General features: G+C 45.3%; 2 protein-coding genes across 2 annotated transcripts in view; one reads left to right on the top strand and one right to left on the bottom strand.

The window, feature by feature from the left end:
* Positions 1–7,958, bottom strand: part of LOC121437130 (neural cell adhesion molecule L1-like) — a 25,401-nt gene extending 17,443 nt beyond the window's left edge. Inside the window, exons 1-2 of the mRNA XM_041636968.1 lie at positions 7,865–7,958; positions 7,474–7,583 (exon numbers count right to left, since the gene is read on the bottom strand). The gene's annotated coding sequence lies outside the window, so the exon portion shown is untranslated. The remainder of the gene's footprint in view (positions 1–7,473; positions 7,584–7,864) is intronic.
* LOC121437067 (transcription factor EB-like) lies at positions 1,011–26,227 on the top strand. The gene is made up of 5 exons (XM_041636921.1): positions 1,011–1,049; positions 7,229–7,327; positions 7,430–7,609; positions 8,070–8,265; positions 25,524–26,227. The coding sequence occupies exons 1-5, from the start codon at positions 1,011–1,013 to the stop codon at positions 26,225–26,227; spliced, it is 1,218 nt and encodes a 405-aa protein (XP_041492855.1).
* Positions 26,228–26,649: the final 422 nt, after the last annotated feature.

Raw genomic sequence — 26,649 nt, forward strand, 5'->3', positions numbered from 1 at the left:
CGCTGGGTACTCAGAGACAGGCAGAAAGGAGCCAGAACACTAAGAAGCCTTTGACAGATGGGAAGGGGCTCTCCTGTCTCCCTTCCTATTGCTGCTGTGTCTCTGATCTCTCATCATTCCTCAGGCAATTATAGAGAGAGCTAAGGTTGTTAGCTCAGCAGGCCCTGACACCCCCATCAACACGATGGAGGGCAAAGGGGATGGTAAGTGTTCCACAGATGGAGCCAAGGCCCAGCCTGCCAAGGGTGACAGACAAAGTGAGAAAGAGGCAGGAGGGAGCAGGAGAGTCTGAGAAGCAGGGTTAGGGGGATGGTAACAGATGACAAAGACAGCTGTTAGAAGACTAGATAGCCAAGAGATAAACAAGCTGGAGAAATATGGAAACAGAGACCTGGGGACAGGGGAAAAAAAGAGGTAAAAGGAATACAAAGGGTGACAGACAGGTGCAAAAATAACTGCTGAGAAATGGCAGAGAGACAAGAGGGATAGGTGTGTACACCTGTGTGCAGGCCACAGCTGCCTCCTTCTGCAGTGGTCCCAGTCTCTGAGGGAAGATGGTGCCAGGCAAGGGGCAGGGAAGGAGGGACAATGAGTCTGGGTCAGTGGAGCGGGGGGCTTCTGTGCTTGGAGGTCAAGCTGAGTGTAGGAGCAGGCCTGAGAGAGTAGAGATACTGAGTACTGAGGCCAGAGAGACAGCAAAGCACCACAGTGACAGTGGAAAGCCCCTGCCCACTTGTGGCACTGGGGCAGGACAGTCATAAGACAAGATAAATGATTCCCTGTTGGCTAATGCACATGTGCCAGAGAACAGGTGGAGAAGGGCTATGAGGGAGAGAAACCCCCAAGAGCTCAGTGGATCCTTCTAAGATTGCCGCTGAGCACATGCCAGTGCAGAATAGGCAGCTGCCTGGCTGGGGAAGGTGCACACAAAAATCATAGGCACAACAGTGTGTGTGTGTGTGTGTGTGTGTGTGTGTGTGTGTGTGTACCAATCATGTATATCTATCACCATGTACACCTCTCACCGTGTTGTGGAGTGTAAGACAAAGGTGAGTATGCACCCATCATTCTAACTACCTTGAAGCAAATCTCATATGAGCAAGGAGGAGAAAGGGTGCAGCAATCATTGGGAGGGACAAGTCCAGGAGGTGAAGATCAAGATCACAGGCGCACAAGGCAGGGCTCAGAAACAGCTCCCGAGAAGCCTCACCTCTGCCCTTACCTTAGCTGCTCTGTGCCCTGAGTCCTGTGGGGAGCCCACTTGTCTACACCACTGCATGGTTGGCCAAGCCAGTTGACAGGGGGAGGCCTGTGAGGTCATATAACCTGACTGAATCCTGAGCATACACCCATACACACACTCAGCCACACACACACACACACACACACACACACACACACACACACACACTCCAAGGATGCTATGCAAATGCACTTTAAGCACACGCCTAACCACTCTTGGACTGCCATTGCCAGTCTTTCCCAAAGGAGAAGAAACAAAAGGGTCTTTCAAAGGTGGAGCAAATAACATCTAAGCCTCTTACTCTGTTTCTAGAGGAATGGGATCAGGCCAGAATGGGAGCCAACCTGGGGACTCAGTGTTCTCGGTACTATGTCAGAGTCAGAATGGGTGGCAAGTCTGTCCCTCAGGCCTGGGAGAAGTAGGAGAGTTTTGGTAACTCATCAATATGGACATGAAGGTATAGGTGTCACCTAAACCCTATGCACTATGCCACTTTAAGCACCCCCACCCCGTAGGCTTTGGCTGTGGGTTTCTATGGTGATGGAGTCTGACAGCAAAAGTGGGGGAAGTCTTCTTGTAACCTTCTGGGTTATTTAGATAATCAGAGTACATAAAGACTTGAGGGAGCCTGCATGGGTACCTGGAAGCCCAAAAGTCTTAGACTCCATCCTACATCTTCCCTAAGGGGGACTGGAAAGAGTATACCCCATCCAGCCAGTCTTTCTTATCCCAGCCCCCTCATCCTACCTGAGGCGCCTGTCTCCAAGGCAACTAAGGCTCACCTGTTAAGGACCATTCTCCTTAAATGATGGGAAGGGAGCAGATGGAGGTTAACCCTTTGTGAGGAAGGGAGAGATGATCCTCATCATTGGCTGGTCCCACCCTACACTCCCTCAACCATGATGTATATCAGCTCCATTTTTTTTTTTTTTTTAGTTTTTTCGAGACAGGGTTTCTCTGTGGTTTTGGAGCCTGTCCTGGAACTAGCTCTTGTAGGCCAGGTTGGTCTCGAACTCACAGAGATCCGCCTGCCTCTGCCTCCCAAGTGCTGGGATTAAAGGCGTGCACCACCACCGCCCGGCGGTCAGCTCCATTTTCTTAAGTAAACTCATAACACTTACCACCTACCAGGGACTCTTCTAAGCACTTTCCCACAGATTCATTTCATTAGCTCCATTTGACATGCGACAAAACTGAGACCCAAAGATGAACTGTGTGCAGAGTTGCCATAGGTACTCAGAAAGGGTGGAGTTTGAAACAGTGTAGAGGCTCCTGAAGCTGTCAAAAGCTCCTCTATCATCCTAATTTGTTCCTGTCTGAATCCTCAAGAACCAGAGAGAGGCCTGGTCAAGTATAGCCTCCAAGCCATTCTGTCTCACAGGGAAGAGCCTATTTGCTAGGCAAATGTAGGAGATGAGGAAGTGCCATGTAAGCAACAGCATGCCTTCAGGGAGCAGGCCTAACCCCCAAACAATCTATCTGCCCCTCCACTTGGCTTCCTCTTAGCCTGAAGTCCCATGGATTTCCTTGTCCTCTTTCTAATAGCTGGAATCTCAGCTTGCTGTTACCTGCCTTGCAACCAAAGGCTCACAAAAGGTCCCTCTCTCCAGCTAGAGCTCAGGAACAGCAATGGCTCTGTTTCTGTATGGGTGATAGAGACCAAAATCCAGCCTTCCGAAGTGCTGGAGGCAGAGCTATGAAGTAGCAGGGGGTATCAGGGTTCTCCTGGCCCTGGGTTTCATGGGTCAGATAGGATGAGACTCACTGAGGGGCTTCAGGGGCCAGGTCAGAGACTATATGGATCCACTGCTTGGTTGAGGGGCCACCAAACAAGTAGGCAATCCATCTGAGTAAAATGTGGTGAATGGAGCAGCAGCTACTTGTCTCCGGTTCCAGAATGACTCCTGGAAATGTCTCAGACACTGCCAGGCCCCAGCAGACCCTTGGGGCTTCTATTCCCAAAGGGTTAAAGGGAAGAAGAGGCACAGGAAGCCTAGGAGTGGACAATGGTGCTTCTGTCCTCCCTGTGGCCTGAGCATTCCTCAGGCATGAACGAAGCCATCTGGGGAGGGGCCCAAGGGAATAGCCCCTTCTACTGAGACCAAAGCCTGGCCGGATCAAAGGCTTTGCCCCCAACAAGAACCAGTGCTGCATCTGCCAGCCACCACCCCATCCCACTCTCCCAATGTAGATCTTGTTAGGGACACAAGAGAATGTGTATGTGTGCACACTGTCTCTCAAGAACATGCATAGAAATATACAAATGTTCACAGACAGCCAAATAGGAGTCCCATGCAGGCAAACAAGACTAATGGAAGTTACACAAATACACACATGTGGCCAGATACATGAGCCTCACACACGCAAATAAAAAGACTAGAACATGTACACACAGGCCCAAAGCTTCCCAGCAACCGAACTCCTCCATGCAAACCTCCAGACTAGGGCTACCTTTCCCCCATCCCGTTTTTGCCTGGCACTGTATGCTTTAGACTGGATTTCTGAGGAATGAGGGCACTCCTAAAGAGACAGCCCTCATCCTTCAAGCCTCATTTTCAGACCAAAACTGAGACTGACAGGCTCCAAAGTTCCTTATGCACAAGTGCATATTCTGTTACCTTCCTGCCCCACCCAATCCCTGCCCCTGCTGGGTTTAGGAGCCAGGGACTAGCACAAACTGCTGAATGCACACCAAATGGCCTTACAGCTTTTCAATCTGGAAAAGCTGAGGCAAGCTTCTGGGGTCTTGGGTGGGGGATAGTGGACAAAGAAAAGCTTCCAGAAAGGCCAGCAGAGCAGATCCTTCCCTTGGCGAAAGAACTCCCCGCCCTCCTCTGACTCCTCCCTCTCCCTTCAACCACAGCCTTTAGGAAGCCACAAAGACCCTGTTGATACTAGGGAAGAAGGCAGGATGGTAATCAGATGCTTCTCTCTACCCTCCAGGTCAGACAAGGTCATATGGTGGTGTCTAGCCCAATTTATGGGCACGAAGACAATTAAGGTACACTAAGGGTCACCCCTATTACTGGGTCTGGCAACTCAGTGCCAAGCTCACAGTCATCAGGAGCTCCTGAGAGAGAACAACACTTTAGGGGAAGTAGGGAGTGAAGCAAAGAAATACCAGATCAACAAAATGGCAATCGGATAGAGCAAGGAGAACCAACTGGAAAGGGAAGTGGGCAGGCAAAGGCAGGGAGGAAAACAGAGGAGAGGAGGGAAGGATAGGGCTGCATCTCCCCCCCCCATTGGCAAATGAGAAAGAATCTAATGAGAGGATGACAGGGTGACAGCAAGGAGCTTGGGAGAGCAGAAGAGATGACCAGATTAGAACAAATGGCAAGGGAAAGGTTATAGGGTCTAATGGGTGGGGCCACTGAGGGTCCATTCTAGTTGGCCCCATACAGGGACCCAAGCCCTGCCTTCCCCATTATGGGAGCAGGTGACAGGGCAAAGATGCTTCCAGTTGGGACACTAGTCCTGGAATTCAGTCCCATTCCCAGTGCCTGAACTACAGGGTACTCCCTCACACCTTGTCCACAAAGGGAGGCCTGGCAGATCTCTGAATGGGGCCTCAGTTCTACTCTATAACCTGAACACATGTGGTCTTGGAGCTACTGGCAGTGATCATTGGGCTAGGTCATTCTGAAAGGTCATGTCACCCTCTCAGACCTGAGGAGCACCTAGTTGTTGCAATTTTGGGTGGTACTAGGGACTATTTGCTTTGAAAGAGACCTTGAATATATCAGTGACCCACCACTGCTGAAGATAAAGTTTGGTGTCACGGCACAAGAAGGCTGAGGCAGGAGCATTACTGTGAGCTTGAGATCAGCCTTAGCTACATATTGAGTACTAGATCAGTAAGAGTTACAGAGTGAAACCTTGTCTCAAAAAAAAAAGAAAGAAAGAAAGTTGAGAGGCAGAGGCAGGCGGATCTCTGAGTTCGAAGCCAGCCTGGGCTACAGAGAGTTCCAGGACAGCCAGGGCTACACAGAGAAACCCTCTCTCAAAAAAACAAACCAAACCAAACAAAAAACCCCAAAATGCAAATAAAAATTGGAAAGAATGGAAGCGATGGGGGCTGAAGCTCAAAATAGGTAAGGGCCTGATTGTCTCAAGTAATTGATCTGGGTAACAGCCAATATAGCACACCTATCTGTCCCCTTCACCCTTCCTAGCCTATCACGGCCAAGTGCTTCCCATGGAAAGTGCCTATTCCTCAGCAACAGAAAGAGTACAGACTTGGGGGAGGCCAAATGGAGAGCATAGCAGGGCTCCCTTGTCTGCTGGCCTTACTTCACATTGTCTTCCATTTCCCCTTCAAATTATCGTGGAACAAAAAGAAAAAAAGTAAATTTATATTTCATAGGGACAAGGATGGTATTGGTGACTGGTTACTTTCATGTGCAGTCTAGTCCAAGCAGACACTCAGCAGTGTGAACCTGTCTAGCAAATGGCTACCTGCCCTTTGTCGCTAAGTTCCTAGGCAGTCATTCTGTGAATAAACCCCATGCCTGGCTACCTTGTGCCATGGTATTCTGCAGAAAACTAGGGGCTGGGCACTGGGGGGGGGGGAGCCTCTTGGGAGTACGTGGTAGCAATCCAGGAAGGCTGTGCTGTGTTGAATACTGAACGTGTTTCCCTCTCCCTAGTAATCAGATCACCAGCAATTCCTAATTTCTTTTGTTCTCCTGTGTCTATTTCAAATGTATTTCAATACGTTTTCCTTTGTATTTAAAATGTACTGTAACAAGATGTATTGGTTTGGGGATTGTATACACAAACAAATAGAGAACGGGGGGTATTGGAATAGGACAAGGAAGCAGAAAAGTGGGGAGTTCCCAGTTGCAGCCCTAGTACCAACTCACCATGTGGCCACAGACACTTGAGAGTGACTGAAGGCTTGGTGCCTGACAGTAAGCATGTATACAGTGCTACATAGATGTTGAGCCAGATGAGAGGCTAGGTTTTGCAAGTCCCACCACCTGGCAGCAAGGAGCCCATCAGAGGTGAGAGGCCCTGGGCAGGCCCCACCCTAGCCACCCTACTAAAAGACTGTAAATTAGGGAAGAAAGCCTGTTGGATCTTATTCACCATAAGGGCCATGTGAGTCAGCAGAGATAACATTGGGCTGCCAGCAAACCCTACTACTGGATCAAGTCATCTTGAGTCAGGCCCCAAGACAGATAGTGGTCCTGCCTCCTTGAGACAGGCAGTGATGGGTAGAGGTTCTACACAGTAGGTCAGGGACAGTGGGTTATACCTGCTGTTCTTTACAATACTTGTAAATCAATGAAACTCTGAACCAGGCAGAAGGGAATAAATAGGGTATGGAAAGCTCTCCCCTCCGATAATTAAACAGAGACTGTAAGATATAGCAATGGCCAAAATTGCTGCAGTCTCTACAGAAAAGGGTCCCAGGTACCTTGCTTCTAGAAGTCCCTGGTCCTGAGCCAATGAGGCCCTTTTTCCCTATTCCTACCTGATGGACCCATGGTCAACACCCATATGTACCCAGAGGCACATCTCTCCTCTCCTAGCCTGTATTGGCCAAAGAACCTAAGGGAAGAGGTTCCCTGCTGCACCTGAGAGGAGACTGGCTTTGCATATCATTTGAGGGGGTTCCCAACAGGAATTTGGAAAGGAGGAGGTGAAGAACAAAGCCCCCTCCCCACCTTGGGGCAGAGGAGCAGGCAGCGCCCAGCCCTCCTCTTCCCTCTCTTTCCCCCACTGCCAGGAGCTTTGCTCAGTGTCTCTCATACCCTGCTAGACACTGGGTTATTCCAGCACACAGGACCTTAAATGGGGGGGGTATGAGGAGCAGCCACGCCCAGAGCCACACCCCACGACGGTCGACTATGTTAGAGGGACATTTTGCTGGGTTCACATTGCTTTCCTCACACACGCACACACCCATAGGGATATGCCAACTTCAGCCCCACCTGCCCATACAGAACCTGTCTGACCACCCTTGTGCCCCTCCCTAAGCCTGCTTTTGAGGTGCCGCCCAGTTACTCCTCACCTGTCGGGCTCTGGCACCTAGCCACTTTGCCCTATCCCACTCCAGACTTCAGTGCCCAGAGCCCGGTGCCTAGTATGGGTGGGGCTCCAGCCTCCCTGTCCTCTACCGAGGCCAGTACAAAACCCGCTTGTACCTCTGCCAGAGGCAGGGTTATATCTGGAACGTAGAATGGTCGCTGCTTCGGCCAAGGGGACAAACCAGCCCGCCTTACCTGCGCCGCTCGGGTTGCCAGCCTAGCCCCTACGCACGCCGGCCTTGGACTCGACACCCAGCGCCTCCGTGATTCCGCTGCCGACGCGGATGCTGCTGCTGCTGCTGCTGCTGCTGCTGCTGCTGCTGCTGCGGAGGCAGCGGCGGGCGGGGCGGCGTGCGTGGAAGGGAGGGGAGGGGAAGAGGAGCGCGTGGGGGGGGGGGGAGAAAGGAGGGGGAGTGAGATCACCTCCCCCGCAGCAGGCCAGCAGGCCCCGCCTCGCCACACCCTCGCTCCTTGTTTCATTGGAACCCAGCCGCAGAGCCCTGGGCGTGATTGGGACCCCCTCAGGATCTTTATCCAGGAGCTCCGTAATCCTGAACCCCAGAGACCAAAGTGACCCCAACCTCACCATCGGGGATCCCCGCCGCCCTGGAGCCTTGGACTGGGAATCGTTGGCAGGAATATTCTTGGGATCCCTGGGCTGGGCAATGGGGAGAGGATCCAGGCTGTGAACCAGATTGCCCCGCCTCCACTTAGCCATGGAGGATGCTGGCCAGTGATGGGAACTCGTACACAATTAGGTGTCAGGCGTTTGAACGTCTCCACGCCCTTAGTGCAGTGCAGAAACCCATAACCTCGGGCAGTTCTTCAAACCCCTGCTCAGCCAGGACTCGAGGCCAGGATCTTTCAAGGATGTGCGCGTGAACCTGAGTCCCCAGCCTGTGAAGGAGATGTGGCGGGGCATGTTCCCGCACAGCCACAGTCCCTACCTACCAAACGTCGGGCCCCAGCGTAGCCCAGAAGAAAAAGGTCGCAGAGAGGGCGTTCTTAGACCTGCAACCCCCTACTCCCACTTCCAGCATGCTTAGTGCCTAATTTCTTTGTCCTCAGGATTGGCCTCTTCGTGACCTTTCCTGCCCTCTCTACTTCCACTTATAGTTCTTTGAGGAAAAAAGCTTCTGGAAAGATGGAGCTCTTCCCAGTGGCGCCCCCTCCCAGGCTCATGGCTGTGACCTCCCAAGCGAGGCAAAGTGGAGGGGGCTGGAATTCCAAACTAAGTCCAGCTAGCTGAAGCCTGGGGGCAAGGAAGGCCTAGGGCCCAGATGGCAGATTGCAGCCCTGGTAGCTACGGTATTTTTATAGGCATGCCTGTTACTCAGTGAAGCATTCCATAGGCCCTCTGCTCAGCCTGCTAACACTCCCCTAGTGGTGCAGTGCCCTGTTCCCATGAAATCACTTTGGGCACTTGGCCTGGTCTCCCTCCCCCATAGGACCACCTCCCCGCCACCTTCTTTTCTCATGAAAGAAAAAAAAAAACTTGGGGGCGCCCCACCAGCCCTCTGTGAAGGTCTGGATGCCGAGTTCGATGGAGTCTTAAGGAAGAGGCATTTGAGTGAAGACAGAGGCCTGAGCAGAGAGCTCAGAGGGTGCCGACGCTTCTACCACTTGGTGCAGAAGGATTCAGAATGAAGCTCAAAAAGTACTCAAGAAGCACCACTAGTTCAAGACTTCAGGAAACAGCAGAAGAGACTGCTGCACCTGCCTGGGTCATGAAGCCAGAGGCCTTTTGGGTTGGGCAGAGAAGGGTATTTTCCATGAGGCACTGAGCTGAGAACAGCTTCCTAACTGCAGTGATGTAAGGGCGATAGGCCACAAAATTGGCCTCTCCTCTTCAGCTGCTTCCTCTACTGCCCTACTCCCAGTTTGCATCCAAGCCTGAGCTCGACCTAATTTAGGGTTGATGTTGTCCTGGAACTCACTCTATAGCCTGGGTTCATTTTAAACCTACATCCCCCTGCCTCTGCCTGCTGGGACTACAGGTGGTGGTTCACCACACCCAATGCTGTATACAAAGTTAGACACAGGTTTTATTTCATCTCCCAAAAAAATCTTTGTCATTTAAAAATCAGCACTTGGGAGGCAGAGGCAGGCAGGACAGCATGGTTTACAAAGCAAGTTCCTAATGGGTCAAGTCTATATAGTGAGAGCCTGTCTAAAAAAAATTAATCAGGGAGGTGAAACAGGAGGGCCTTATGTTTGACACCAAATTGGGCTATTTAGTGAGTTTGAGGACAGCCTGGGATGTATTGCAAGAACCTGCTTCAAAAAACAAAAGTAAAATGAAATAAAAATCAACTTTAGGGATAGGGCTGTGACTCAGTGGGAGAGTGATTGCTTAACATGCATGAGGCCCTCAGTTTTTTTCTCAGTTCTTCCATAAAACAGAAAGGAAAAATCCCCTCAAAAATCAGTTGAAATACAACTTACAAAAAAGTTGACTCTTTTGAGGTATATACTTTCAGGAAGGTTTTTGACTATTTGATTTTTCTTTTGTGTTTTGATTCTGTTTTGTTTTGTTTTTTGAGACAGGGTTCCTCTGTGTAACAGTCTTAGTTGTCCTCAAACTCACAGATACCTGTCTACCTCTGCCTCCCGAGTGCTGGGTTTAAAGCCATGTGCCACCGCAACTGGCTTTTTTTTTGAAGGGGGGGGAGTGATTTTTATTTGTTTGTTTTCTGAGTTTTTTGTTTTAATTTAACCTTTAATCCAACACTCAGGAATTCAAGGTATATAAAACAATTGGTGCCAGCCTGGCCTACATGAGAACCTGAGTTCAGTTTCCAGCATCCATATCAGGCGGCTCACAACTGTGTGGAACATCAGCTCAAGGAAATCAGATAATTTCTTCTGATCTCTGCTGACATCTGCACTGATATCACACACACACATGCATGCACACACACGTGTACACACACAGAGGTAATTAAATTTTAAATAAAATCTTTAAATAAATAAGTAAAGAGGCAAGAATGAAGACAGAGAACAGACCCAAGTACACCCTCTTGGTCATCTTGGATTAAATTTCTTTCTTTTTTTAATATTTATTTATTATGTATACAACATTCTGTCTGTGTGTATGCTCGCAGGCCAGAAGAGGGCACCATACCCAATTATAGATGGTTGTGAGCCACCATGTAGTTGCTGGGAATTGAACTCAGGACCTTTGGAAGAGCAGGCAATGCTCTTAACCTCTGAGCCATCTCTCCAGCCCCTGGATTAAATTTCTTATCTCCTTGCTTTTAAGCACTGTATGAATTTTTTAGTAGTTATTGAAGTTACTGCCATGCACTCTTATTATTTGTTTGTTTGTTTATGATTTTTCAAGATACAGTTTCTCTGTGTAACATCTTTGGCTGTCTTGGAGCTTGCCTTGTAGACCAGGTCGGCCTTGAACTCACAGGGATCTGGTTGCCTCTGCCTCCTGAGTGCTGGGATTAAAGGTGAGTGCCACCACACCAAGCAAATTGGATTTTTCTTAAAATTTATTATTATTATTATCTTATTTATTATTATTATTTTGGATTTTTTTGAGACAGAGCTTCTCTGTATAGTCTTGGCTGTCCTGGAACTCACTTCATAGACCATGCTGACCTCAAAGTCATAGAGATCTGTCTGCCTCTGCCTCTCAAGTGCTGAAATTATAGGTGTGCTATAAACAGATTTTTCTTTGGGCTGCCAGCTCACAAAAATAACATTGAAACTGATTATTAATTATGAAAGCACAGGCTATAGCTTAGGCTTGTCCCATTAGGTCTGATAACTTAAATTAACCCATTTCTAAGCATCTCTGTGCTGTCATGTGACTTATGGTTTCTGCCTCTCCTCTTGCATGTTGGACCCTCTGCATCTGGTTTGTAACTCTGCCTTTCTTCTTTCCAGAGCTCTCTCTGTCCAGAAGTTCCTGCTATTACCTCCTGCCTAGCTATTGGCCATTTAGATTTTTATTAAATCAATCACAGTGACAAATCTTCACACAGTGTAAAGGAATATTCCAAAACAGTGTGCACCACCAACACCCAGCTATTTTATTATTTTTAGTTATGTGCTGACCTTGAACTCACAGATATCTGTCTGCCTCTGCTTCCCAACTGCTAGCTAACATTAGAGGTGTCGCCACCAACACCCAGCTTGTAACATACATTATGGGCTATTTGTACACTGTGTGAAGATATATTACTGTGATTGGTTTAATAAAGAGCTGAACAGCCAACAACTAGACAGGAGATATGGGTGGGACTTCCAGGCAGATAGAGACAGGAAGTAGGAGATAAATCTAGGTGTGAGAGATGCCAGGAGACACAGAAGAAGTTAGACAAACAGAATGGGAGAGAAGTAAAAGCCATGTGGTAGAACATAGATTAATAAAAAATATAGTGGGTTAATTTAATTTATAAATGCTACAAAGCTTAAGCTAAGACTGAGATTTTAAATTAATAACAATAACTCTTTGTGTCATTATTTGGGAGCTGGCTGGAGGAACAGAGAAAAACTTGTTACAAACATGCATTGTTTTTTGATTTTTTAAAAATTTTATTTTGTCTGCATGTATGTCTGTATGAGGGTGTCAGGGTCTTGGAGTACAGACAGTTGTGAGCTGCCATGTGGGTACTGGGGGTTGAACCTGGGTCCTCTGGAAGCGCAGCCAGTGCCCTTAACTGCTGAGCCATCTCTCCAGTCTGTAACATGCATTCTTAACAAAGTGTAAAGTTAAATATGTCAGCTCTGCGGGTTATAATGTAGGTCTACAAATCCCCTGATACTCCTCTCACAGGGTGGCACCTCAAGTGTGGCAGCATGTGCCAGCAATACCAGCGTTCTGGTGGCTGGGATAGGTAAATCGCAAATTTGAGGCCAGCCTAGGCTGCATGAGGAGAACCTGTCTGGAAAAACAAAGGAAGTGTGATGTAAGAAGTGGTGATGTGCTCTCCTTAGAAGAGGACTTGCCTATTCCACACAAGGCCCCAGGTTAAAGTCCCGGTACTTTATGAACCTGGTAGCGTGGGCGGCATGCCTAGAACCCTAGCACTCAGGCTGTGAAGGCAAGAGGATTAGAATTTGTAGAATGAACCTTGGCTACATATTAGATTCAAGACCAACTGGATACATGAGACTCTTTTGTAGGGATAAGTCCCGCCCCTTAGGGGGCGTGTTCGCCTCGGGCTAATGTCTGCCTATAAATTTGGCGAGCAAGCTCCGAGCGCTTGCTTCTGCTTTCCTGGTCTCCGCGGGAACGGTGGTTCTGTAAGTCTATTTCTACATTAAAGCTATATATATATTTTTACACTCTGTCTGCATTCATTTACGCCGTTACATTTTGGCGCCCAACGTGGGGCTATTTTGCCCCCGACTCAAGCGGGTAGCCCGCTAGCTAACACAGCACCCTCCCCAGTGCTGTTTTTCAGTTCGTGACTCCGGCCCCAGTGCCGAGTCCGAGACACACTCGGCGACACAGGCCCATTCTGCCTGCCTTGGCTAAGTTTTGCAGCGGAACCCCACTGCCTGAATTAGCAGAAGCTCAAGTACTTGCGGTTTTGCAACAAAAGCTGCCACAGCGTCAGATTTGGTCTGTTACAAAGTGACTTGGCCGGTTGTGGTGGCCCACGCCGGTAGGATTTGCTGAAGGAGGCAGAGGCAGGAGGATCACAAGTTTGAGGCCGGCCAGGCAGTGGTAGAGCACGCCTTTAATCCCAGCACTTGGGAAGCAGAGGCAGGCAGATCTCTGTGAGTTTGAGGCCTGCCTGGCCTTGGTAGTGCACGCCTTCAATCCCAGCACTTGGGAGGCAGAGACAGGCAGATCTCTGTGAGTTCAAGGCCAGCCTGGTCTACAAGAGCTAGTTCTAGGACAGGCTCCAAAAACACAGAGACCACCACTGGCAGGAACTGATCTTTGCAGGTAAAAAAAAAATTTTCTTTTATAAATAAAATGTCTGAACACATTACTGTTCAAGAATTTAATGATTTTTTTAATTGTACCATGTGGGAGATTTTACAAGAGGTGTCTATCACCCCACATATATGGATCCTTCTGGGATTCGTAGTTTTCATTGGCACCAAATGGTTTGATAATAGAAATATGATAAAGTCTTTACGAGACGAATCCAGGATTCTTAAGGTAGAGATTGAACGCTTAAAAACAATTGAGAATGACAACAATCTTCTAAAGAATCAGTTTGAAGTTCTCCAGGCTGATAACAATCTTCTCAAGAATCAGTTTGAAGTTCTCCAGGCTGATAACAATCTTCTCAAGAATCAGGTTGAAGTTCTTCAGGCTGATGTTAAGGAGAAATTCATTACTATGGAAGAGGGAACAGCTGATCTGGACCATAAGATTCAGTCCCTTTCTGTAGGAAATGAAACATTAACTGAGAGAATCAAAACTGCTGAATGTGACAATCGGATTTTGTCTAAAGCTTATGACAGATTGACGGAAAGATTGTCAATACAAGAAGGCACGGTTTATGCCATAAAAATTATGTCCAAAGATGAGATGTTATCTCTAACGGACAAACTTCATATTTTAGAATCCTCAATGAAGGCTTTGGAACATAATTCTGGACAGGAGATTCAGACATTGCAGAAAGCAATGGTGAATAGAATTGAAAAGATTGAGGAATTTCTAAATTCTGATGAGGAAGAGCAAAGGGTAGAAAGGAAAATTTTAACTACATCTGTGGGTAAGTCTCTCCGGGACAATTTCCACAAAGCTCTACCTACAGCTCTACCTGCCTTTCCAGTAATAACAACAGAGAAGGTGATTGGTTCCAAAAACCCTAGGGTCATCAAGGAGGATACATGGGAACCTGTGCGTATGAATGATCTCAAGGAAATAAAACAGGCTGTCATGACTTTTGGGATGCAAGCCTCTTTTGTTAAAGAGATGCTAAGATCTTGGGCCACGACAAGCAGAGCAACCCCCTCAGACTGGCTCCAGCTGAGCTCTGCGGTACTGGAGAGTGGACCGCAATTGAAATGGAAATGCTTATTCAGGCAAGAGGCTAGACTCTTAGAACAGCAGGAAAAAGCGAAGGGAATTGACATTTCCCTAGATCAAATTCTAGGTGAAGGGCTCTTTTCTGATCCTCAGGAACAAGCTAATTTGGATGAAAACACACTCTCCATGTGTACTACAGCAGCCTTAAGGGCTTGGGACAGGGTACAAGACCCAGGACAGAGAATGGAATCATTTGTCAGAGTTAAACAGGGTCAGAGAGAACCCTTTAGTGACTTTTTACAAAGATTAACTAAGGCTGTACAAATAGGAATATCTGACCCAGAAGCAAGACGTATAATGATTGAGTCTTTGGCTTATGAAAATGCAAATGTGGAATGCAAAAGGATTTTGGGTCCTTTAAAGCTCAGATCAGCACCGTTGGAAGAATGGGTCTTGCATACACTCAATGTTGATACATTTGATTATGGCACTGAAGCATGGGTAGAAGAAGCAATTTCCAATGGTAAAAGGAGACACCAGAATACCAAATGTTTTAATTGTGGAAAAATGGGTCATATTAAAAGGAATTGTAAACAACGGATTTTCAGAAATAATAATAATAATAATAATAATAATAATGCATCTTTCAGAAATAATAATAATGCATCTTCTAGAAATAACAGAAATAGGAGGACTCAGCCTTCAGGTTTATGTAGAAGATGTGGAAAGGGCAGACATTGGACGAATGAATGCAGGTCTACAAGAGATAGACAAGGCAACCTGATACAGCCGGGAAACGTGAGAGGGGGGGCCTCACAGGCCCCCATGGCAAACATGGTTCAGTCATATCCAGTTTCTGCAGAGAACGTGCCTCATCAGGACAATTAGGAAGCCCCATGCCTACTGTTACAAGCAATAATGATCAGAAAGATAAGTTACGTGTGTTTTGGCAAACTTCTATAAATGATCAAAGACCTAAACTGAGAGTGTGTGTAAATGGCATTTTTATTACTGGCCTGCTGGACACAGGTGCTGATGTAAGTATCATTACCCCAGAATCTTGGCATCCGTATTGGCCTCTTCAGAATGTAAATGTTCAGCTCCTGGGAATTGGAACCCTATCTCGAGTAAGGCAGAGCACGAGATGGGTTGAATGTATAGGGCCAGAGGGACAAATAGGAAAATTAAAGCCATATGTAGCCAATATTGCAATGAATTTATGGGGTCGTGACCTATTACAACAATGGAATACTGAAATTAACATTCCTGCTAAATCTAGAGCCTATATTTCTGAGAATAATATTAAAAGATATTACAAACTGAGAAAACCGGCCATTCGGGCTGTAAAAGAACAAGCAATTGATGTCCCTTCAGAGATACCAACAGCCTTGCCTTTAAAATGGTTGACTGAGAAACCAATATGGACAAAGCAATGGCCTTTAGCTGAGGAAAAGTTACAGGCTTTAGAACAGCTGGTACAAGAACAATTAGATGCTGGACATATAGAAGAATCTACCAGCCCTTGGAATTCTCCCGTATTTGTGGTTAAGAAAAAATCAGGTAAATGGAGAATGGTGACAGATCTCAGGGCCATCAACAAGGTTATTCAACCTATGGGCCCTCTGCAATCTGGAATTCCTTTGCCCTCTTTATTACCAAAAGGATGGCCTCTCATAGTTATTGATTTAAAGGATTGTTTTTTCACTATACCTTTGCAAAAAGAAGATAGAGAAAAATTTGCCTTCACAGTGCCTACTTATAACAATTCTCAACCTTCGAGGAGGTACCACTGGACCGTTCTCCCCCAGGGTATGTTAAATAGCCCCTCCCTGTGCCAATATTTTGTGAACCAACCATTGCAAATAATACGCAAGAAATTTCCCAAATCTATAGTATACCATTACATGGACGACATCTTGTTATCCGATTCAAACATGGATACCTTGAACAGACTGTTTGAAGAAATAAAGATACTTTTACCTAAATGGGGATTGCAATTAGCTCCTGAAAAGATTCAGAAGGGAGATTCTGTTAATTATTTAGGTTATAAAATAGGTTTGCAAAAAATTAAGACACAAAAAGCACAAATTAGGAGAGATCGCCTACGGACTCTTAATGACTTTCAAAGACTGTTAGGAGACATTTCCAGTCTACGACCAGCTATTGGAATAACACCTGATTTAATAATTCATTTGAACAAAACCTTGGATGGTGATAAAGATTTAAACAGTCCCAGAGAATTAACAGCTGAAGCAGAAAAGGAACTGACAATGATTGAGGAAAAATTACAACAGGCACATGTGGACAGGGTGAATCCAGAGCTCGATTGTATTCTCGTCATACTACCATCAAAAATTTCTCCTACAGGAATTTTAATGCAGAGAGATGATATTATTTTGGAATGGATCTTTTTACCACATAAACCAAGTAAGAAACTGAAAACTTATGTGGAAAAAGTCTCTGAGTTAATTATAAAAGGCAAGCTGAGACTTCGTCAACTAGCAGGCATAGACCCAGCAGAAATTATAGTGCCTTTCACTGCTGATGAACTAAAGAAATTATGGGAAGATAATGAACCATGGCAAAGAGCTTGTGCTAATTTTTTGGGAGACATTAATAACAACTATCCAAAAAGCAAGCGGCTTAACTTCATAAAGAGAACTTCTTGGATTCTTCCTCGAATCGTCCGTGATGCTCCAATAACTGGAGCCCGTACATTCTATACTGATGCCAATAAATCAGGGAAGGCAGGTTACAAATCAGAAGACTTGGATAAGGTGGAACAAAGTCCGTATACTTCTGTCCAGAAGGCGGAATTATATGCCATTCTTATGGTGCTAAGGGATTTTAAAGAACCTATTAATATAGTTACAGATTCACAATACGCAGAAAGAGTTATTTTACATATTGAAACTGCTGAATTTATACCTGATGATACTGAACTAACCTCATTGTTCCTCCAGGTTCAAGATTTGATCAGGAACAGGCTTTGCCCTATGTACATAACACACATCCGATCCCATACGGGTCTGCCAGGTCCTCTAGCACAAGGTAATGCAGAAATTGATCAATTATTGATTGGTAGTGTGCTACAAGCCTCTGAATTTCATAAAAAACATCATGTTAATAGCAAAGGTTTGAAGAAAGAGTTTTCAATTACATGGCAACAAGCTAAGGAGATTGTAAAGAAATGCCCTACTTGCTCTTTCTATAACCAAACGCCACTGCCTGCAGGGGCTAATCCAAAGGGCACCCAAAGGAATGAAATCTGGCAGATGGATGTGTTCCACTTTGCAGAATTTGGCAAATTAAAATATGTACACCACACCATAGACACGTATTCAGGTTTTCAATGGGCTACTGCCCTGAGCTCAGAAAAGGCTGATTCAGTAATCACACATTTATTGGAAGTTATGGCCATCATGGGTATACCTGCGCAAATAAAGACAGATAATGGTCCAGCATATGTATCTAAGAAAATGAAACGCTTTTTTGATTATTATAATATAAAACACATTACAGGTATACCAAATAATCCTACAGGTCAGGCAGTTATAGAAAGATCAAATCGTACTATAAAGGATATGCTGAACAAACAGAAAGGGACTGAAAATACCCCCAGAAATAGATTACATAATGCTTTACTAACCTTGAATTTTCTTAACGCTAATGAGAAAGGAACGACAGCAGCAGAAAGACATTGGATAATGGAAAAGTCTGCTGAACTAAATCAACCGATTTATTTCAAAGATGTGCTGACCTCTCAGTGGAAGCCAGGAGATGTGCTACGTTGGGGAAGGGGTTTTGCTCTTGTTTCCACAGGAGAAGAAAAATTGTGGATACCATCAAAATTAATAAAGTTTCGATTTGAAGAGGAGAAACCTCTTGGAAAGGAGAAATGACAACTCATCCACAACGATGATATTCATACAGGTGGTAAGAAAAACATATAGAATGGGGGCAGGGTTCTGTTCTTATCTCCACAGGAAAACACTCATCTTTGAGAAATTCAAGGGACCCTGGATGTTTGGATACTGACAGATGGAAAAATACCTGCCCAATAGGAAATATCAAGACAACTGAATGGGTTGTGTAAGTAATATTAAACCATATTTCTAAATTTATAAAGCTGGTTTTGAAGTTGGACTCTGGCTCAGTCCCTCTCCAATTCCAAGCCTGTTAGTAAGAGAAAAACCCAGAGTTTCTGGAGTTTCTGTCTCATGTCAAGAGCCATGATATGGGACAGAAAGAAATATGAGTTTAGAAAACATCTTTGCTTTTCTTCATATCTATCATACTTTTCATTGAATATATCTATCATGTCTTTCATTGAATATATATATGTCTATATATGTCTATATGATTAATGTTTAAGTTTTTCATAATGAACAATGAGTTTTTCCTGAAGTGACATTTGAAGTTTCCAGGAAGAAGATGGGGCCCCATAACAACAACTCCACCTGGTTGATATGACGTCATGATACTGATAGCGCTACTACAAGACCTGCTTTGGGTACCAGCTGCACAAGACAGTTTCAACTTGGTTAGCTGAAATGGTGCACATCTTATACAACATTTTGGCCAGACCTGCACGAAAATACTCAGAGACTATTTGCAATTTTAAAAGACATTATCTTGAAATTTAACCATCATTTTACTTTCACAGGATCCCCCAGAAAGAACGTCGCCCCTATGACAGCTGGAAGTAATTCTAGAGAACGACGTCCCCTCTCCCAGTAAAGTTTGCCCTTGGGTTTAGGGACATCATTTAGGGGTTGATTATAATTAGTATATGATTGAGGGTTGGGGGAGGAATTTTATAAGCTCAGGGATCATTTTGAAAAAAAAAAAAAAGAGGGATGATGGGATAATAGACAAATATATTGGTATAGATTGACTATTGTACGCATGCATGTTTCTACCTCTGTTTAAAACATTTTTATGTATTGACATATATTGTATTGATATATATATTGTATATATTTACCATATTGCAGTGTACATTTCTACCTCTGATTAAGATACTTATATAATATTTGTGTATTGATATATATTTACCTACTGCAATGTATATTTGTACATTGTTTATATTTGGAGGTCATTGTCCTCATTTGTTTCACAGTCGTTTATTGTCTTAGTCTTTAAGTTAGATAGATATTGAGAATTATATAGACTAATTGTCATCTAAGTTTGTCATTTATAATTAGACTAATCAGGTTCTTTAGATATATAGAGATTATACTCAGTATAGATAGATAATCTTCAACCTCTTCAAAGAGCTGTAGAATATGGCCTTTAATCTAACTCAGAGTTTCGTGATAGTGAGACACAATTGCTCCTGGCAACACCGCTCTATTCCCAAGAGAATGTTGAGCACCAAAAACACTCCACCTGGAGCCTTTCTATTTTGGCAGAACTGGCCTTTGGGCAAAGAAATGCCCATACCTCAACCACTGACACAGATACAGAGCGTGCATCAATGGATAAAACAGGACTGTCATATCCTGCCAAGACAGGGTAAGATAGTTTTGAAAAGTTCCTTGCCTTTAATAATGGTATGTCAGTTATGTTAGGCCTTAGCCAAAATTGGTTGACTCAACATTGCAAACGAGACTTTGGGTGATTGCCCAGGTAGTCAGTTGTCTCTGTCAATTGTTGCACATTTTGGATATATCTCGTTTGTTGAGTAGTGTTTATTCCCTTCTCAGATCTTTGACTGAGTTGAAGATTATATAATTGTAGTTACTCTTTACATTATTTGGACTCCTTGAGATAGAATGTTTAGCAAAGCTTTTGTTCTCAATATTGTTTGTTATATTTATTATTTGTTGTTATTGTATGTAGTTGTATTTGGTTTAGTTCTGTCTTATTTAGACAAAAAGGGGAGATGTAGGGATAAGTCCCGCCCCTTAGGGGGCGTGTTCGCCTCGGGCTAATGTCTGCCTATAAATTTGGCGAGCAAGCTCCGAGCGCTTGCTTCTGCTTTCCTGGTCTCCGCGGGAACGGTGGTTCTGTAAGTCTATTTCTACATTAAAGCTATATATATATTTTTACACTCTGTCTGCATTCATTTACGCCGTTACACTCTTTCAAAAGACAAAAGAAACCAAAGAAAGAAAGAGGTGTGTGTGTGTGTGTGCAGATGCATGCATTAATGTGTACACGTATGCATTCATGAATGTGTACATACATAGTATGGGTCTTTAGAGACTTATTTTGTATAGATGTGTGAGGAAGGCAGCAGATCTCATTACAGATGGTTGTGAGCCATCATGTGGTTTCTGGGAATTGAACTCAGGGCCTTTAGACAAGCAGGCAGTGCTCTTAACCACTGAGCCATCTTGCCAGCCCCTTTCTAGGTTTCTAATTTCTAATAGTCAGAAATCTAGGAGGATCATGAAGTGCTGGTCAACCCCTCTGCTAGCCTAGAATCTCCCTTTGTACCTCAGAGATGAAAGGCCCTGACATCTCTCTCTTCAGAGCTGTCCCTGGGTATTGCCTTTCACATAATATCTGTCCTGCCTTTATACTGTGCTAGGTTTCCCTGCCCTTGATCTCAAATACTACTGCTTTGACTATTGCAAACTTCTGCACAAAGCTCTTCTCTAGACCCTGGCCCACACTAAACAAATCCAGCCTTTCCTTGGAATTTCAAGTGAAGCCTGAAGCCATAATCCTGAACATAATCCTGTCCCTTCAGGGACAGGGATTGTTGTGTAGCATTTGTTTAATGATGCAAAGATGTGTTGCATTCTTTTATGTTGCATTTGTTTAACTCTGAGGCTGTGTTACTTTTCCTGCCTAAAACACCTGATTGATCTAATAAAAAGCTGAATGGTCAATAGCTAGGCAGGAGAGAGAAATAGGTGGGGCTGCCAGGCAGAGAGAATAAATAGGAGAAACCTAGGGAAGGGAGGGAGGACTGAGAAAAGGAGAAGGAGAGAAGACACCAGGGGCCAGCCACCCCAGTCAGCCATGGAGAAAGGAAAGAAAGGAAGGAAGGAAGAAAGAAAGAAAGAGAGAGGAAGGAAGAAAGAGAAAAGAAAAGAGAAAAATAAATAGAATAAAAAAAGGTAAAAAGCCTAGAGGCAAAATGTAGTTAAAGAAAAATGGAATAATTTAAGTTAGAAAATCTGACTGGAAACAAACCAAGCTAAGGCTGGGCATTCATAAGAATATGTCAAGTTGAGCAGTGGTGGTGCATGCCTTTGATGTACTTGTCTGAGTGTTTTGCCTGCAAGTATATCTCTGCTCCATGTGTGTGCTGTTCCTGAAGAAGTCACAAAAGGACATCAGATACCCTAGAACTGGAGTTAAGGATGGTTGTGGGTGCTGGGAATTGAACCTAGGTCCTCTGCAAGAGCAACTAATGCTTTTAAGCCCTGAGCAATCTCTCTAGCTCTTTTCTTTGGCTTTTTTTTTCTTTTTTCTTTTTTTTTTTTTGATACAAGGTCTCACTACATAGCCCTGGCTAGCTTGGAACTCATTATGTATACCAGGTTGGCCTCAAATTCACAGGATTTGCCTGCCTCTGCCTCCTGTCTGTGCCCAGCTCCCCCTCACTGTGTCTGTCTGTCTGGCACAGTCTTTCCTTTGTTTTCTTTTATCTCTTGCTTGCTGTTGTTTTGTTTTGAGGACGAGTCTCATGTAGCCCAGGCTAGCCTTGAACTCATCATCCTTCTGACTCAGCCTCACAAGTTTAGGAATTACAGATTTGCCCCACCATGCTCAGCATTCCCAAACTATGTTAACTTCATATCAGCGTCCTCCTCTTTCTGCCTCAATTGCTTTAACCTGTTCATCTCAAATGTTTATCCTCTGTCCTTAGCCTCATGCTGTTCCTTTCCATTCTTTGCAGCCCCCTTCCACTCCTGAGTCTGGATCAATCCTTCAAGCACAATCTAAGGGCTAAACAGATGCTCTATTGAGTTTTGGTCCATTTAGTTCCTTAAGTGCAAGCAGCCAGCCCGCCTCAGGCATTAGCCTAAAGATCTTCCTTGGGACTAACCCCAAGGCACGGGATCTGAAAACAACACTGATGAAACTTGTTATAGACTGGTCCCCAAAGGTCTCTGTGTTAAAAGCTTAGAAGCTTAGTTTCCAACATGGGATTCTGGGAAGTGGTTGGACCCACTGGGAAGTGTTCCATACATTGAAAGCACACCCTCAAAAGGGAGAGAGGGGCTGGAGAGATGGCTCAGAGTTAAGATCACTAACTGTTCTTCCAGAGGACTGGGGTTTGATTTCAAGTGCCCACATGGTGGCTCACAACCATCTGTAACTCCAGTCCTAGGGACCTGAAACCTTCTTCTGGTCTTCATGGGCTTTGCATACACATAGCACACAGATATACATGCAGGTAAAACACTCATACACGTGACTATAAGTAAATGAATGAACAAATAATAAATACTGATGTGGGAGTCCCCTTTGTATACTGTGATTACCATTAATGAGTAAAGAAACTGGCTTGGCCTATAGCAAGATAGAAGGAGGATGGAGTCAAAGAGAAGCCATGTAGCCCCGTCAGGGACGCCAGAACTTATAGACAGTAAACCATAGCCACGTGGAGATACACAGATTAATAGAAATGGGTTAAATTAAGATGTAAGAGTTAGCCAATAAGAAGCTAGAGCTAATGGGCCAAGCAGTGATTTAATTAATACAGTTTTTGTGTTATTATTCCTGGGCTGAGCAGCCGGGAATAACCAAGCAGTCTCACTCCACCAAAATACAATTTAAATTTTAAGAATTACTTTCTAAGAGGGAAAGAGAAGTTCCAGACCCTTCCTCAGTTTTGCAACCAACTGTATGGTCAGTGGTTTCGTCCTACTACATGCTCCTGTGTTGTTCTTCCAGTGGTTACCTTCTGGCTATAAGACTTCCTACAGCACTCCCACCATAGGTCACAAAGCAATGGGTCAATCAATGAAGGGTCAAAAGCTCTGAAACAGTGGACCTAGATAACCCTTTCATTCTTCCAAATTCACTATCAAGTATTTGTTACAATGATGGGAAGCTGAGTGCCAGAATTCCAAAGGAACAGCCCTGCTGCAGTGCAGCTCAGGCTCTGCAGGCCCCTTCTTCCCAGTAAGTTCTTTAGGAATTCCTTTTGGTTTTCTTTTTCTTTCATTTGGTACTCAGTAGTAAACCCAAGGCCTAGCACATTCTAGGTACATGTTTTACCACTGAACTCTATCCTTAGCCATCTTCTAAGACATTTTTACTTATTATTATATGTGCACGATCAAGGCAGCACACATGCCATAGCATGTTTATGGAGGTCAGAGGACAACTTTGTGGACTCAGCTCTCTTCTTCTACCTTTACCTAGGTTCTGGGGATCAAACTCAGGTCATCAGACCCTTGCTGCACTACCCCCACTCACCCTATTTTTAGTATGTGTTTAGTTATTTGCTTGTTTGTTTTGTTTGTTTTTGAGACAGAGTTTCCCTGTGTAGCCCTGGTTATCCAGACTGGTTCCAAACTCCCAGAGATCCTCTTGCCCCTGCCTCCAGAGTGCTCGGATTAAAGGCATTCACTACTATGCCTTTCTTAATATTTTATTTTGAGACAGGTGCTCTCTCACTAAGTTGCCAGGCTATGCTTAGCCTCTTGAGGAGCTAGGTTTATAAGCCTGTGCTTCCATGACCAACATGAGAAAATAGCCAAAGATCATCAGATTTCTGAGGAAAGCCTCTATCCTGGCCACATGAAAGAGAAAATACAGTTAGATACATACTCTTTTCTAAGCCAAGCATGAGAGCTCACATCTCTAATCCTAGGTGCTTGGGGGTTCAGGCAGGTACATAATTGTAAATTTGAGGGCATCTATATTTTATACATTGCATGCCAGGATTATATATTGAGTACCAGGCTAGCCAGAGTTATACAGCAAGATCCTCAAAAATAAGCAAATGAAAAGGAAACAAAACACACCACAAACTGATTTCTGTCTTACTTAGGGTTACTATTGCAGTGATGAAACACCATGACCAAAAGCATTTTGGAAAAGAAAGGGTTTATTTGGTTTATTTATTCAGAGTTATAGTTCACTGAGGGAAGCCAAGGCAGGAACTCAAATCTGAGAGAGCCTGGAAGCAGAAGTGCTTCCTGAGTTGCTCACACCATAGCTTGCTCAGCCTGCTTTGTTAATGGACCCAGGACCACCAGCCTAGGGGTGACCCAACCAAATGGGATGTGCCTTTCCCCATTGTGGAGGTCCCAATAAATGCTATGGCAGGCAGAGGAATTATCTGCATGAGGCAAGAAGGAAATCCTGTTCAATATGACTTAGTTCAGGTTGGTTCAAACTTCCAGAATCTAGCTGGGTCTGGTGGTGCATGCCTTTAATCCCAGCATTTGAGGGGCAGAGACAAGCGGTCTACAGACTGAGTCTACAGACTGAGTTCCAGGATAGCCAGGACTGTTACACAGAGAGTCTGACCCTGAGCAGTTAATTTTTTACATATTTAAGTATAGTACAACTTTGGAAAAAAGTTTCCTAGTGACAATTATCACAATAAAGCTTAAGGCAGGACTACATTGAAACTGCATTGCAAAGTACATGTCTTTTGTAAAGTACTGGTGACCTTTTCCATAAAAATGGGTTCTATTGACTGAGAAGCAATGCTCAGGATAAGGGGTTAAGAGAGGAAGGGTCAGACCCTCCTCAGCTGCCAATCCCAACCTGCAGGTCCCTTTCTTTCTCTCTCTCTTCCTTCCTTCTTTCCTTTCTTTCCTTCTTTTTTTAAAGGTCTTGTTGGTGTCTTTTTTTAATGGTTTATTTAACTTTATTTTATGTGCATTGGTGTGAAGGTGATCCCCTGCAACTGGATCTTCAGACAGTTGTGAGTTGCCATGTGGGTGCTGGGAATTGAACCCTGGGTCCTCTGGAAGAGGAGTCAGTGCTCTTAACCACTGAGCCATCTCTCCAGCTCCTCTCTTTCTCTTTCTTTCTTTCTTTCTTTCTTTCTTTCTTTTCTCTCTCTCTCTCCCTCCTTCTATCCCTCCTTCCTTTTTCTTTTATTTTTTCTTTTTTGTTTTTTTGACACAGAGTTTCTCTATGTAACCCTGGCTGTCCTGGAACTCATTTTGTAGACCAGGCTGGCCTCAAACTCACAGAGATCCACCTGCCTCTGCCTCCCAAGTGCTGGGATTAAAGCACCACACTGAGGCTTGAGTCCCTTTTATTCTAAACTAAGATTTTCTATGGGGTGCCTACCATCCTAGGTTGGGGGCTTCTCTTAGGTGGGTTCCACCTTTCTAACCATGCCCTCTGAAATCTTAATCTGTAGTTGAGAGGAGACACAGGTTCAACATCAATGACCGCATCAACAAGCTGGGAATGCTGATCCCCAAGGCCAATGACCTGGATGTGAGCTGGAATAAGGGCATCATTCTCAAGGCCTCTATGGATTACATCCAGAGGATGCAGAAAGATCTGCAGAAATCCCGAGAACTGGAGAACCACTCTTGGCGCCTAGAGATGACCAACAAGCAGCTCTGGCTTCGCATCCAGGAGCTGGAGATGCAGGCGCGGGTCCACGGCCTCCCCACTACAACGCCATCCGGCGTGAACATGGCTGAGCTGGCCCAACAGGTGGTGAAGCAGAAACTACCCAGTGAAGACGGCCCACGGGAGGCTCTCATGCTGGGGCCTGAGGTCTCTGACCCTGAGCCAATGCCTGCTCTCCCTCCGCAGGCCCCACTGCCCCCAGCCACCCAGCCACAGTACCCTTTTCATCACCTGGACTTCAGTCACAGTTTGAGCTTTGGGGGTGGGGGTGATGAGGGGCCCACAGGCTACCATGATCCCCTGGGGGCAGAGCATGGCTCCCCGTTCCCCAACCTGTCCAAGAAGGATCTGGACTTAATGCTCCTAGATGACTCCCTGCTACCCCTGGCCTCCGACCCCCTCTTTTCTACCATGTCCCCTGAGGCCTCCAAGGCAGGCAGCCGCTGGAGCAGCTTCAGTATCGAGGAGGGCGATGTCCTGTGATGTTGGCTGCCCCTGTGCCAAGGAGCAGGGGCTGCCTGGGGGCTGGGAGGACAGGGCAGAACCCTCCTATCCCTCAGGCTGCAGTTGGTGTGAAGTAGCCGCCTACCCTGCCTCTCCTTCCCTTTGGTCGGCCCCTGTTTGGACTTAGTGCCTGCCTGGCTGCAGATGGGCTAAGCCCTGCCGCTCGGCTCAGAGCTCCCTCCTCTGGGGGCAGTACTATGAATCGTGAGGTAGAAGAACAAGGGTGAGGTGAAACAATATGAGGAATAAGAAGAAACCCTGGTAGGGGAGCCCCTCTCTCGGAGCCTGGGCCCCTCCAAGAAGGACATTTTGGAGAAGGTATAAGAAGTACCTCTGTGGCTATGGGACAAGGCCAGTTCAGGCACCCTGTCCTCTGTTGCCCAACGACCTAACTGGGGACA

The sequence above is a fragment of the Microtus oregoni genome, unplaced genomic scaffold (genome assembly GCF_018167655.1).
Source record: "Microtus oregoni isolate MIOR12 unplaced genomic scaffold, Mior012 000050F_ref0000143, whole genome shotgun sequence".
Classification (NCBI taxonomy): Eukaryota; Metazoa; Chordata; class Mammalia; order Rodentia; family Cricetidae; genus Microtus; species Microtus oregoni.